We start from the raw sequence: 14,761 nt of genomic DNA, 5'->3' as shown, positions 1-14,761 counted from the left end.
TATTTATTTTGAAGGTTGTTTTATTTTAGTTTCTAAACGCGTGTTTCTTTACATGCCATTTTTCTGTTTTGTGCATAAGAAAAAGTTTACTCCTGTTGGGTACAGACTGCTGTTTACCCTCTTTGTGGATAAGAATTAGATCGAGATAGATTTTGGCTCCTGTTAGGCACAGGATACTTTGTAAGTGTTTGGGTATACTTCTATTTTAAAGCTTCTGAAGATGTCTGATCTACAAAAGAAAATTAATCAAAGAAAGGCTATCCGCATCCAAACTTCCTCGGTTACTAAAAGAATAGAAAAGCAGCTTAGTGATGAAAATGCTACTCATGTAAAGTTACTAGGTTTACAGAATAACCTTGTTAACAAGATTGAGCAGCTAAACATGTTGAATGATGAAGTTTTAGCTCTGTTGAAACCAGAGGAAGTTGAACAGGACGTTCTAGAAAGTATGGAATATACTGATCCCACACATGAACTTCTTGCAGCGGTCACGTTAAAGTTACAATCTTTATCGTTGTCCCCTCCATCTGAGGTTGACCATCACGGCCCAGATTCTGTAAGAAGTGTGTCCTCTCGTTGTCGTTTACCAAAATTTGAACTGCCAATTTTTAAAGGAGACCCCCTATGCTGGCAAGGATTTTGGGATCAGTTTAGCGCGTCGATTCATGACAACGAAGAGATTTCTGATATTGATCGATTTAATTATCTGAAGAGATATGTCGAAGGTCAAGCTTCTGAGACAATATCTGGATTAAGTTTAAGTTCAACAAACTATAAAGAGGCCATTAAAATTTTAACCGAACGTTATGGCAATCCACAGGTGCTGATATCAGCACACATGGATTGTCTAATTCGTCTGAACAAGGTAACTAATAAATCTGACATTGTGTCTTTACGGAAACTTTATAACGGAATTGAAAACTGTACTAGGAATTTGAGTGCATTAAAGTTGGACATTTCTGCATATGGAAGTTTGTTGATTCCTCTATTAAAAGAAAAGTTACCGGATGATCTAAATATGATAATTGCTAGGAAATTTGGAAGCGATATTTGGACGCTTGAACGCCTTATGATCTTTTTTAACGATGAACTGACTGCTTACGAAAATTGTAAACCTGTCGTAAAGCCAAGTGCAGAGGGAAAAATGAAAAGAAATGATGAGTTTTTTACATCAAGTTGCTTGCATAGGCAAAACTTCTTGTTAAATAAGTCCAAAAGTTGTTTATACTGTAATGGAAATGATCATTTGGCAAGTCGATGTAGGTCTGTGACAGAGGTTGTTACAAGAAAGGAATTGTTACGTAAGCAAGGTCGTTGCTTTGTATGCCTAGCAACTGGACACTTAGGAAAAAACTGTCCTAGCAACTATTCTTGTCGAAAATGCAAACACAGACATCACATTTCCATTTGTTCTTCTGATGGTTCGCAAGCAGGTGCTCATCACAACAATTTTGTATCATCATACAGTGGTGTTTTAATGCAAACTGCTTCTGCTGATGTATCTGATACATCAGGCAATGCAAAAAAGCACACGCGGATTCTATTCGATAGTGGCAGTCAGAGAAGCTATCTATCTCAGGACTTATGTAAGACTTTAAAATTAAAACCGTTAAGAAAGGAAAAGGTTATTGTTAAGACTTTCGGAAGTGACGATTCCAGGGTTCAGGATCTCCAAGTTTACCAGGTTAAGATTAAACATAAGAACTGTCATGGATTTTGTTTTGTTGAAGCATACTGTGTTCCAAATGTTTGTAGTCCGTTGACCCACCAATACCTTGAGTTTGTAAAAGCAAGTTACCCTCATGTGGAAGGTTTAGAGTTGGCTGATAGAAACGTGAATTGTCGGGATTTGAATGTAAACTTATTGATTGGGCTAGATTTCTATTATAGTTTTTTTACTGGGAAAATGAAAAAGGGTTCGGGGGGACCTGTAGCATTGGAAACTACGTTGGGTTGGGTCTTAAGTGGAAAATACGAGTCCGAGGAGCAGAAACAGCACTGTTTGCAAACACAGCATGTTATGAAAGTGGAAGTTGAGAAGAAAAATGAGTTACTAAGAAATGAGTTAAAGAAATTTTGGCAGGTTGAATCTGTAGGGGGTCAAGAAATTTCTGTAATTAATGATTTTGAAAATCATATTTATCATGATGGATCACGCTATGTGACAAGGTTACCTTTCAAGCCTGATCACGATCCATTACCTGATAATTATTTTGTAAGCGAAAGAAGACTTAGATCCACGGCCAAGAAACTGCATGCTCTAGGAATTTATGATGACTATGATAACATTTTTAAGCAATACGTCCAGGAAGGTATAATTGAAAAAGTAGGTCGCAATGAATTAATCAGAGAAAGTGGTAATGTCCATTATCTCCCACACAGGGCAGTTGTGAGGGAAGATAAGCAAACCACTAAGATTAGGGTTGTATTTGATGCATCCAGTAAGGCAAACGGTCCTTCTCTTAACGATTGTTTATACTCAGGTCCAAACTTATTATGTAAGATCTTTGATGTACTTTTTAGGTTTCGGTTGAACAAGATTGCAATTATTGCCGATATCAGGCAAGCCTTTTTAAATATTAGTATTGATCAACCTCACCGTGATTTTTTGCGATTCTTATGGTTTGAGGAGAACAAAGTGGTAATTTATCGTTTCCTCAGAGTTGTTTTTGGTTTAACAAGCAGCCCTTTTCTTTTAAATGGAACAATTCGTCAGCATTTAAATAAATTCTTAGATATGTATTCCGAGATTGTGAAAAAATTGGGTGAAGATTTGTATGTAGATGACACGACAACCGGTTGTAATTCTGTTGAAGAAGGGAAAAAATTTCAAGAAGTTGCCGTGGATGTGATGAGTAAGGCTGGATTTGAATTAAGGAAATGGTTTACTAATAATAATGAACTACAAGTTTTTTTTGATAGGCGAAAGGGGTGTGATAAGACTATTGGAGATGACATGACTTTTGCTAAAAGCCAAGTTAATGGAATAAATAAAGACTATAGTCATAAGGTTTTAGGATTAACATGGGATAAACACACTGATTGTTTTCTGTTTGATTTTAACGAATTTATCAGAAAATCTAAGGCATGTTCTTTCACAAAGAGGAATGTTTTAAGTTTATCTGCTTCTATGTACGATCCACTTGGAATTATTTCTCCTATTACAGCTCAAATTAAAACTTTTTTTCAGTCCTTGTGCGTGGATAAATCGGATTGGGATGAAGTTATTTCAGGTGGTATTGAGGCTAGATGGATCGATCTGTTAGAAAAAATTGAGTTTTTGAGCGTAGTCCGCGTACCAAGGTTTTCCTTCGTTGATTGGACCGAAGTTGTATCTGCAGAGTTGCATGGGTTTTGTGATAGTTCTCTTAGTTTATACTGTGCTCTTGTCTATGTGAGGATTGTTACCAAGGTTGGGATCAAAGTATTTTTTTGGACGTCGAAGACCAGGGTTTCACCACTGAAAACTCTTTCTATCCCTAGGCTTGAACTATTAGGATGTTTATTGCTTTCTACTTTGATTGAGGATGTCACGAGGGCTATTGCTGGAAGGATAAAAATAGATCGCATTGTTGGCTGGACAGACTCACAAGTAGCTCTTTGTTGGATCAGGGGTAAAGAGAGAACTTGGAAGTCCTGGATTGAGAATAGGGTGGTGAAAATAAGGAAAATTGTTTCACCTGACATGTGGTTTCACGTAGCTGGCGTAGAGAATCCTGCTGATCCACCAACAAGATCTATCGATGATTTTGTGAGTCTTTTTAATGGTATTTGGTTTAACGGTCCTTCTTTTCTTTTAAACGACAACATTCATTATGACGTAACAACTGACTTTTCAAAAACTGAAGTGGAAAAGGAGCTAAAAGCTTCGACTGACATACAAAACGTACTGACTGTTACTGAACAGAATGCGGTTGACTTGAACGAAATCGTTGATTTCTCTCGATATGGATCATTAAACAAATTAATTCACGTCGTAGCCTACGTTATTCGCTTTAAGAACAATTTGATAGCAAAGATACGTAAAAATGAAGAATCAAACAACGATGAAAACCTGAATGTCGATGAAGTAACCAAATCTTTGGACCATATTGTACGTGCCGAACAGCAAGCTATGACCAAAAATTCGAATTTTAATAAAACAAAGTCGAATTTAAATGTTTACCAGGATACTGAAGGATTTTTTAGACTGAAAAGTCGTTTTGGTGAATCAAAGTTAACAGACGATCAAAAGCACCCGCTTTTACTTCGAGAAGGAAGTCATGTGACAATGTTAATCGTTCGAAATGCCCACGAAGAGGTATTGCATTTTGGAGTGGAATCAACGTTGGCGAAGATTAGAGAAAGATTTTGGATTTTGCGTGGCAGGAAGACAGTGAGAAATGTTTTACGACGATGCGTAATATGTCGGCGATTTCAAGGACGAACGATGACCTCACCAGAAAGTCCGGATCTTCCTGTTTTCCGAGTGGATCATCTGACGCAAGCTTTTGCTACGACAGGGCTTGATTACGCCGGTCCTCTATTTGTAAGGATTCACGGACATTCCTGCTCAAAGGTATACATTTTACTTTTTACTTGTGCTAGTAGTCGCGCAATCCACCTTGAACTCACGCCTGACATGAAATCACCTGCGTTCATCCGAGGCTTTAAGCGATTCGTTTCAAGAAGAGGAAAACCAAATGAAATTGTAAGTGACAATTTCAAAACATTTAAGTCGTCCGAGGTTAAAGCTTATATGTTAAAAATGAGAATTGGTCAACGCTTCATTCTACCAGCCTCCCCATGGTGGGGTGGATTTTATGAACGTCTTGTTCGTTCCGTAAAAACATCTCTTAAGAAAATACTAAGAAAGTCGTTTCTAACGTTTGAAGAGTTACAAACTGTTTTATGTGAAGTCGAGAGTGTAATCAATTCAAGACCACTCTGTTATGCGAGTGATGAAGACGTTGGAGCTATGATCACCCCTAATCATCTTATCTTTGGGAGATCATTGAACCATGCTACAACTAATAATCAACCGATTACTGTATTAGATGTGACCGAATGCACTCGAAGAGTCCTTCGTTTAAGAACAGTCTTAGAACATTTTTGGAAACGCTTTAGTATAACTTATTTGAACGAACTGAGGCAACGACACCTTTACGAAAGGAAGAAGACAGCAGACGCAGAGTTGAGGCTGAATGATATTGTACTCATCAAGGACGACACACCCACACCACGCTCGCAATGGAAAATCGGAAAGATAGAAAAATTAATTGTTGGAAAGGACGGTCGAACTCGAGGTGCAAAATTAAAAGTGAATTCGACATCAGGCCGGTCAACTTATGTGCATCGACCTGTTCAAAAGTTAATACCGTTCGAAGTGATAGAAGAAGAGGTGAAGGCAACTGAGTCGGAAGATAATCAACTTTATCCTATGGTCATCGACGAACAGAGTTCAGGTAGTTCAGGTGGTGCGTGCGATGAACACCGCGTAGAAAGTAGAGTACGCCGGCGGGCTGCGATAGAGGGGCAGAACTTTCGTCGTTTTAAGGACAAGTATAGTAATTGATTTCTGTCAATTACGGGGGGAGGATGAAGAAAATAGCTTTTCTGTATAATAGCTTTTCTGTATAGTTTCTTTTATTATGTTAGACAATACGTTGTATTTTGATTGGTTTATTTTACGGCGCATGCGTTAATGTAAAAACGTTGTAAACTCTGAAACAGCGTGGTTAGACCCGCGAAGAATTTAATAAAAACAGACAGAGTTATTTCTCTTTTTTCTGGTTTTTAAAAGCGCCCACTGAAAATTAACATGTTTTCGTGCTGGTTTTCTTTAAACTTTAATCAGTTTTATGTGAAAAATAATTATAACTGACAGCAGTACCTTATTCGTACTAATTATAGAACGGATAAAGTTTTGCGATTAAGTTCGCGCCAATATTCTCTGCCATCGCCCAATTAAATGCATGTTAAATTTTATTTTTTCCTCTTTTCGCTAAATTAAATCCACGTTAAATTTAATTTTTTTTCAATCGTTACTAAATTTAATCGATTATTTAAATGCTTTCTACGCAGTTTATTACATTATTTATTAAAGTTTATAATGGCTGACACCAACTTACATAAACTTTCTCGATCAATAAGATTTCAGTTTTATTTGTAGTTTCTACGTCGAAATTTCGAAAAATGTTAAAATAATCATCTCAATAATCATCTCTTCTAAAAATCTTATCATCCACTAAATTTTTTTTCCTACATCGCCAAACTAAATCCGCGCTATAATTATGCGAATGAATCTTCAGTGACGTAACTCAGAGTGGATATCGATGTCACCGAAAATGTTGATGTTAAAAATCATGAGTGTAAGGGGAAGAAATTTTTGGGGGAAAAATTTTTAAGGTTGGAGCAATCGCAAATTGTAAATTTATTTCGCGGGCATTTAATTTCAGGAAACTGGCCTCGATTTGCCTTTCATATTTGGGGGTTTATTACATACAATATAATAAAATATACGCCACCTTTTTCCTGTCAAAACAAAGTTGCTCAAAAAAATGTACAGTGAAACTTTTCTATAGTGGACAACATCGGGATCTCCAAAAAAGCGTCCGCTATGCCGCAGTGGTGTTTGCTACATAGAGGCTCGTTCTAAATTGCATTCGAAAAACCCGCTTAATTGTGTGCGATGTTAAAAAGGCAAAAGCCCCTGGGGACGAGGTTGCGAAGTGTGTCAAGATGTTGTTTTTGGAGAAAGAAGTACGGGTAAGGCAATATATATATATATTGTAAATATGCTAGCTTTGATTCAAAAAATTAAAACAGACTTTATATGCATTATTTTGATCCTTTAAAATATAAATATATCGTATAATCTAAAGATAGGATTGCATATGCTGAAAATATTACGTAGAGGTAAAAAATGGCAGGAGCGAGAAAAAGGCTATAATCATCACCAAGCCCCCTTAGAAAGAAAAAAGACGAGTTTGCTTTTTTATCTACGTTTTAAGCGTCACAGCCTTATCCCAAGGTTTTGTTGTATGATGTCAAAGCTGCTAGCGCTTACTTAACTGCAATAATATTTTTACAGCTGTTAGAAATTTTCTTTCCTTTTGTAAGTTCTGTAAAAAGGCATCGTGTTGTTGCTCGGTTAAGTCTTTCTTTAGTCTCCGTTCTCAAGTTGGGATACAAGAGGATATTCCTATCCCCCCAGATGCTACTCAGATTACTGTTTGGAATACCTAATAATTTTCATCATGATTGGGAAAAACTACTCATTTATACTATATTTCTATGTTCCAACTAAAGGTTCAGAGGGTAGTATTGGATAATAAAATTTTATCTGATTATTGTTAAAAGCGGTCGTGACATTAAAACAAGTTTGTTTTTATAATTAAAAATATTTCTTTAATCCATATCCTGCGCTGTTATCAACTCACTTATAGATATTTTCTTCTCCAAACGCTTTTCCATTTCAATAAGCGTGTGTACTGAGTCGGCCACATGCTGAACCAGCTCGGCCTAAATCATAAAATGAAACTAAGAATTTAATGTATTGTAGCAGTGTGGCCACGCCGCCTCCAATCTTCTAAGGTCTTCTTTTTTGAAGAACCTCCTATTGTCCTCTAAAAAGTTAACTATGTGACTAAATCTCCTCTTTAACTCATCTATTTTTTTCAGGTACACTGATAATAGTTTGATAGTTTCACTATTATGTTACAGAGATTTTACATTTGTTAAAGTGATATAAACTTTTAGTTCTATCCTTCATGTTAGTCCTACACATCAAAAGCTTTATTTCAACTTTTTCATCATTTATTCTAAAAATACTATTTTCTAAACATATTTGTTCTTATTGAAGAAGAACTACTTTGTTCATCACCAACATACTGCCAAGCAGTGAGCGGGATTCGATCCGCGGTCCCCAGAACTGGGAGCCGCAGACAAACCCACTACACTACGTGCGGCAATATGTTAGTGATGAACTCAGATAGTTTATCCGGATGGTGTGTATACATAAAGGTGAATATTTATCATAGCACATCCGTATTTCATTCTCAACAGAAAATGCTTCACCCCGATCAGACCTCTGATCATGACGGGCGAGTATGTGCTATGATAAATATTCACCTATTTATATTTGTTCTTGACATCAAAAATTTATAAACGTAAAGAAAATAATAAAAAAGTTGATCCTCTAAATCCTCTATTCTTCTTCAAAATTTTTGATTTTTGCGGAAAAAAAATCCTCTAAATTCAGTGCAAAATCATCTTTAAAATCCTGTAAAATCTCTTGGAAAACATTTTGTGGCCGCCCTGTGTAGGCTTCATGACAAAACTCATAGGTATAAAAGTTTTTGTAATAACTCATATCAATTTATGGTTTGGTGTTGCTTATTTTGTAGGCATAATATCAGTATCCTTAAGGATAAGAGGAGATCATCTCAAATGTTCTTCTTATGCCAAGGAATTATTTTGGATTCTTACTCTGTGTTCTTTTCCTAATATCCTTTCTCTATCTTGACCTGAGTCTCATCCCCAAAGTTCTTCTACGCCTACGATATCTTGGCGGGACGGCTCCATAATAGCCGTCCTGTCAGAATATCATAGGCATAAAGAGCCCTGAGGACGAGGTTGTCTTAAACTTCCTTAATTTTATACCAAAATGTTTGGTTCCTTGGCAGTCCTGAGAGTTCCACAATTTAAATATCATGTCTTCCTAATTGAGTGAGTGACAATGATATTACCAGCCGTTTAGATAACATTGATACTGAAAGTTACATACTTCGTTTTTACCAAGTCTATCCATGTTGTAAACATCTACGTATCCTTTTTTATACATTTCTAGGAAGGACAAAAAAATAAGGTCAGTGTGATCGTTCTGTAGAAAATCGCGATACAAATAGTTGACAAATACAAATCAATTTTCACACAATAGCCACTGTTAAAGCTTAACTAAGTACCCTTCTTTCAATAAACCCTCTTCCACTCCAAATTAGCTCCCACCCTAAAAGGGCTTCTGAAAAACAATGAGTGAGTACAATACTTGCTTTAGAGGAAGAACAATGGTTAGATCAATGCCTTTCCTAGCTGTTACTGACATAGCATTTAAAAACAATGTATTTTTTTGAACTATGGAGTTGTTACAATGTGATACTTCATCAGAAACTGTACATAACATGATTGAAAACTGCACAATGGCACAGTAATAGAACAAAAGGACGCTGATCACTCGAACGAACTCGTTAGCATCATTCAGTATTTTGTAAATAGTATTTGAGAGATTAGATTTAGTTAGATACAGAACGAACTATGCCGCAAATTGCTAGGTCGAGCTTTCCGGCTCGGCTGTTGTCAGCAGTGAGTGATACCCTCTGGAGGCACTGCGTAGTTATTTTGGAAAGAACAAGGATTTGTCGCAATAAATATGATGTTTTTCCTGTATCTACAATAAATACAACAAAAACCACCGTTAACAGAGTTAAACAGAGTGCAAAAATATCACTTTTGACATCGTCATCAATTTTTTGTTAAAACAAAACAGAAGAGTCATTTTAACCTAAATGATATGACAAAAAATGACAGCATGACAAAAATCAATATGATGACGACATCAAGTTTAAAATGATCAACTTTTAGACTACTTTTGGTTCAAGGCGGTCCACATATTCGCCATGTTTTTTCTTTTTTTGATACAAACATGTTCCTAACGCGTAAAAATGTCAGAAAAGATAAAAAATGCCCTGGGGAAGAAGTTGTGGAACATGCCGTCTTTAATTGCATACAGAGGAATAAAATCGAAATATAAAGGAAATATTGGAAGAGCGTAAAAATGGCGTAATAATTTCGCCTCACCTTGATCTTCTGCTCCCATATGTAGTCGCAGGTTTTTCAATATAGTTCGAAATCTTTGGTCCTATGTAATAAAGAATCTCAAATGGTATGACATTGTATTATAACAAAAATACAAAAATGTTTTAATAAGAAATTTAATTGGTTATGCATTGGTTATTCAAAGGCGTAAACGTAGCTTTCGCATTAGCTTATCATAAACAAATAAGAGCCCCAGGGACGAGGTTTATGCCTTCTTGAATTTTGATTACATCTTTTTTACCCGTCTGATAATGATTCGGGATATTAACCAATATACCTACTTCGGTGTTTGAGACACTGTTATCAATGTTCGTGTTGTATTCTCACTGTATTGACTCGATACACATCGGGCTTTATCTTAAAATCATGAAACGTTGATCCCCAGGACCTGTTGTCTCTTTTTTGCATATCGGATGGCGAGATGAACCTTGAGTGTCAGACCTATCAATAAGCGCAGTGCCGACGAGAGACAAACCGCCCTAGGGACGAGGTTGGCTATCATGCTCTTGTTGAAGATTTTGCTTAACATGAAGTTGCAGCCGTAAATTACAACTGTCAAGTTGAATACACTTACCCGTAAAAGTTGTGGCAACTTCATGTGAACACCAGCACGAAGTGCCGTACCAATGCCACTTGGACATGTTAGGAGGTAACCGTAGTCATTGTGAAACGCAAATTCCAAACCATTATCAGTTAAATTTTCTCCAAGTTCATGCATTGCTTTGCAAAATCTATTTAAAAAATAAAATTGACATCAAAATAATTTATGTTTAATTTTATAGCGTTATTTTTGTTATCATATTTTAATTAAAGCCGAAGAAAGGTTTAACCAGATAAATTTTTTATGAAAGTTTTTGTCAAATAAAGTTTTTCTTAAAATTTTCTCTTTGTTGTTTCTTATGGTTATTTTTTCTGCAATTGATTCCTATTTTGGTTTTTATTGTTTTTACTCACTTTTTTGCCTGCAAACGATCTTCAAAGTGCTGAGCAAAATATTTAGGTAAAAAGTAAATAATTTTAATAAAATGATGACGTCATAAAAATCAAGGAAGTCAGCAAAATGCTGTTGAATTTATTTTATACTATACTGGTCGGTATCAACCTCGATCCCAAGACCTGTTGTCTCTTTTTGTACATCTGACGGTGAGACGAACAAATCTGTCACTAGGCACAGCGTCGATGGAAGACAAAAAGCCCTGGGGACGAGGTTGACGTCAATACATGCACTCTGGTTCGCACTGACTTTGGTCAAAAACAAGATTAAAATAAGCGTAAATAAGGATACCATGAGAATGTATCTTTTAAAATAAAAGGTACCTACAGTCTAAACGATTCGATAAAATCAAGTTGCCGGTCACGATACATAATGCGCAAGTGGTCTTCACGGTTTGTCCACGCAAAAAGTGTTACGTCATGATTGTAAAACACTCCTCTGCCATGCGGCCAATCACGTGTGGAACCACATGCTTGAAGCGTGGAACTTGTAGGACGGATTGCTATGTTCTGCAAAATATCAGGAAGCTGTTGAAACTGGTCACGGCTTAACCCAGGTAACTCGATATACGTTCCAGCAAACTCGTCTGAAAAGAAAAACGATTTCTATTAAGATTTTTATAAGAAAACTGAGATATCTTTATAACCAACATCGATCCCATGACATCATTTTATTCTGATATCTCCCTTCAATGAATTATTATTGTTACTATTATTTACCTGGGATAGCCCTTTCAGTTCCTAACAGAACTGTTATCAAATGAGGTTCCTGCGAACAGGCGGGGTCCTACTTAAAGCTCCTATTTAAGCTATGGAAGGCGTGCAAGCTTAACAGGTGCTTAATAGACAACCGCCTAAGATTTCAATCCCATTCTCCTGCTGAAGGTTAAGCAGAAAGAATCGATCCATACTTGTAGTCTTTGGCATGAATAGATCGGATTTGAACTCAAGACCTTACGCACTGGAGGTGAACGCTCTACCACAAGACCACCAGTCGATAAACAATAAGCAAAATGAAACCATGAATTGTGCCCATTACAAAAAAAATTTCTCATCTTTATACAGTCCACCAAGAAGAAAGGACGAAAACTAACTTACTTTTAAATGACTTTAAAGTAATTGCAAGTAAATTTTCAGCATGCTGTCGTTCCGCTCGACAACACGAAGGTGGAAATCGAAAGCCGCGTAGACATCTACCAACTAAGAAATGGGTGGATTTCACATACTTTGAATCAAATGGTTCGGCTAAATAACAAGTCAAAGCGGAATAAAAACATACATGTACATTATGTACGAAATACCAGATCTACTCAGGAACAAAAACCATCCCTTAATACAAGAATATTTTCAAAAGTAATAAAACATTACAATTGCGATGTCAGGCCTTATTCCCTTTTGCTTCAGTAAAAGTTTCCGGAGAGCTGAAAGGAAGACTGGTAATAAAAGACGGAACAAAAGTATATGAAAAAAAAGATTTTGTAGTTCAAATGTATTCACCTTTCAAGCCATCAACGATCAACTTAGTTTCTTGCTGTCTTACACCACGTCTAAAGCCACGGTGACGATCGGTGATAACAGGATCGAATATATCAGCAAATACGTCATAACATTCTTCGTCACCGGCAACAATACCACAACTAACTTTTTCCGGATTGTCAATTCCTGTTTGAATACACGAATCTAGGTTGGTACCAGAAGTGGTCTTTCGTTGATAGAGCTCTTCATAAACATCTTCAGTCAAATAACGCGCCATAAGTGATCTGAAACATAGTATTTATTTATTTACTAACTTGCGCTTCATATTTTCTTGGTCCGAATGTGGTGTGCATCTGTTACTTGACTCGGGTTGATTTTGGTAATGCAAGGTTTAATTTTCTCTGTTGTGGTTTTAGGGCATATTAAGTGAGGGTAAGAAATATCAGGCATTTTTTTGCTACAGTTAAAAAGTCAAACGTACGGTTATGTTAGTGTTTTTTTAAAAAATGATTGACATTTTCAAGTCCCAATCTCGTCTCCAGAGCCTATTCAGTTTCTTTACATTTGGAAAAAAAGCTTATCCAGGCTCCGGTCAAATATAAAAACCTAGCAATTTTTCAGAAACAAAGTTGCTTGACTCTCACTAATTTACGGTTCAACTAAGTGAGATCTTTCTAAGCGAAGTGCCACTGTTAAGAAGTGTACAGATTGTTCGTTTTCCACAAAACATTTTATACTGAACCACTCAAAATAAAGACTGTAGTTTTAACAGTGGCTTCCGTACAAATGCACAACAGTCACCACTACCTAACAATATCAATAGAGTTTGGTTTGGGCTGTTGCAGTCACCCTCAGCTCCAAAAAGTTGCCGTGTAAGTAAAATAAATTGCTATTTTTTAACTCGTTTACATGGTTTTATGATTTTGCTGTAATGACATATCAATTAAAAAGATTTGGGGATGAGGTTGAATCCTTTCCACCCAGATCATCTTAAACTGGGACATAACTAACCTGTTTCCATCTAAGTTTGGGTAATTTGCTGTTGCTGCATATATTGGATATTCTTGTGACTCTATAAGGCCACTAGCAGTTGGCGAACCTAACATTAACGTCATATTACTGTAGATGTTTTCGCTTGAAAAACTCAGCGGTCGAAGCAATTCTGCATTGTTTATCGTTTGTGAAGTTAAGGCTTTTTTGCCAAAAGGTAATCTTCTTACCACCAGCGCTCCAAAGACACAACCGACTGCAAATCCCCCGACACTCCATAGGAGCACTGTTTCCTCCATTTCGAGCGTAAGTTTACGGCTCCATTTACGGCTCCATGCAACCTTTTTGAATACTGACTGCGTCAAAATATATTTGACGTCAGCTATAACTGCAATAAATTGACATCAGTAAATCCATTGCGCTCTTTCGCAGAGAGAAGAATGCGAAAGTCTCCAACTGTATGTTCATTTTTTTAATTTTGTGCAGAGAGCTCTTATTTTGCTTACTTTGGTATACATTGCAATAATGCAATACACTTTGTATCCATAATATAAGAACGTCTAACTTCAACATTCAACTTCAGCGTTCAACTTTTATCAAATATTGTGCCCTGTCCCAGCCAAAAATAAACTAGCACCCACGCGATACGGGGAAAAATCATGTGCTAAAATAAAACGATGTAACAATAAGAACACCAAACAATCAAAGCAAAATAATATCTTCAATATCACATTTCTTTGTTTTTATATATATCTATATGAGTTCAGGTTGAATAAGTTCTTAAGACCTTAATACAAAATCTCACCCTCTTTGTTCTTAAAAACCAGACACTTATAAAAAACGTGTCTTTTAAATTCTGTACCTTAACAGAGAAAGCATAAATATCGCATCTTAACCAAGAAGTTAATAGAAAGAAAAAAAACACCTGTTTTTTGTCTGTCTTTACAGATAAAAGGGGACAGAACACAAGATTCAATTGGTTATAAAAGCGAAACTTGACAACACATTGTGAATTCAATCCAACCTCGTCCCAAGGGCATCTTGTATCGGACATCGGAAAACGATACGAACAAACTCGCCGCCCATATCTGTGACGTTTCTGGTTGTTTTCCACTTTAAGAAAATGTTTTCGCGGAACAAAACGCACAGGAACAAAAAAGCTTCTGAGCATGCGTACTTCAAATGTTTGCACCACGTGAGTGGAAAATTGTCCTTTTCTTTTTGTTTCGGGAAAAGTGTAACCGAGTTCACCTTTTTCTTGACGTTCTCTACGGAAATGCCAGGTAGAAGAATATTTGTAAGTAATAATTGTGTGTTCTGTATTGAAACGTCGCAATAATATAAAGCAAAAATTAGCAGCCAAAAATTTTTCTGTTCTATTTCTTGGCTGTCCCTTTTCGCGAAAAATTTTCTTGAAGTGGAAAACAAGCTTTAGTTTTACCAAGAT

General features: G+C 36.4%; 2 protein-coding genes across 2 annotated transcripts; one reads left to right on the top strand and one right to left on the bottom strand.

Annotated features, from left to right (window-relative positions):
- The first annotated feature begins 220 nt into the window (after positions 1 to 220).
- LOC130636971 (uncharacterized) lies at positions 221 to 7,313 on the top strand. The gene is made up of 3 exons (XM_057446825.1): positions 221 to 5,483; positions 6,993 to 7,096; positions 7,149 to 7,313. Exons 1-3 carry the CDS (start codon positions 221 to 223, stop codon positions 7,311 to 7,313), a joined length of 5,532 nt encoding a protein of 1,843 aa, XP_057302808.1.
- A 33-nt stretch (positions 7,314 to 7,346) lies between these two features.
- Positions 7,347 to 13,613, bottom strand: LOC130636970 (creatine kinase M-type-like). Its single transcript, XM_057446824.1, has 9 exons — positions 13,234 to 13,613; positions 12,977 to 13,081; positions 12,346 to 12,608; positions 11,947 to 12,093; positions 11,177 to 11,435; positions 10,430 to 10,586; positions 9,838 to 9,898; positions 8,768 to 8,826; positions 7,347 to 7,503 (listed from the first exon to the last, which is right to left on the bottom strand). Exons 1-9 carry the CDS (start codon positions 13,611 to 13,613, stop codon positions 7,390 to 7,392), a joined length of 1,545 nt encoding a protein of 514 aa, XP_057302807.1. The 3' UTR covers positions 7,347 to 7,389.
- Between the last annotated feature and the right edge of the window lie 1,148 nt (positions 13,614 to 14,761).

The sequence above is a fragment of the Hydractinia symbiolongicarpus genome, chromosome 3, assembly GCF_029227915.1.
Source record: "Hydractinia symbiolongicarpus strain clone_291-10 chromosome 3, HSymV2.1, whole genome shotgun sequence".
Lineage (NCBI taxonomy): Eukaryota > Metazoa > Cnidaria > Hydrozoa > Anthoathecata > Hydractiniidae > Hydractinia > Hydractinia symbiolongicarpus.
The sequence above is the reverse complement of the archived record's forward strand: the minus strand, read 5'-3'. Positions and strand labels throughout refer to the sequence as shown.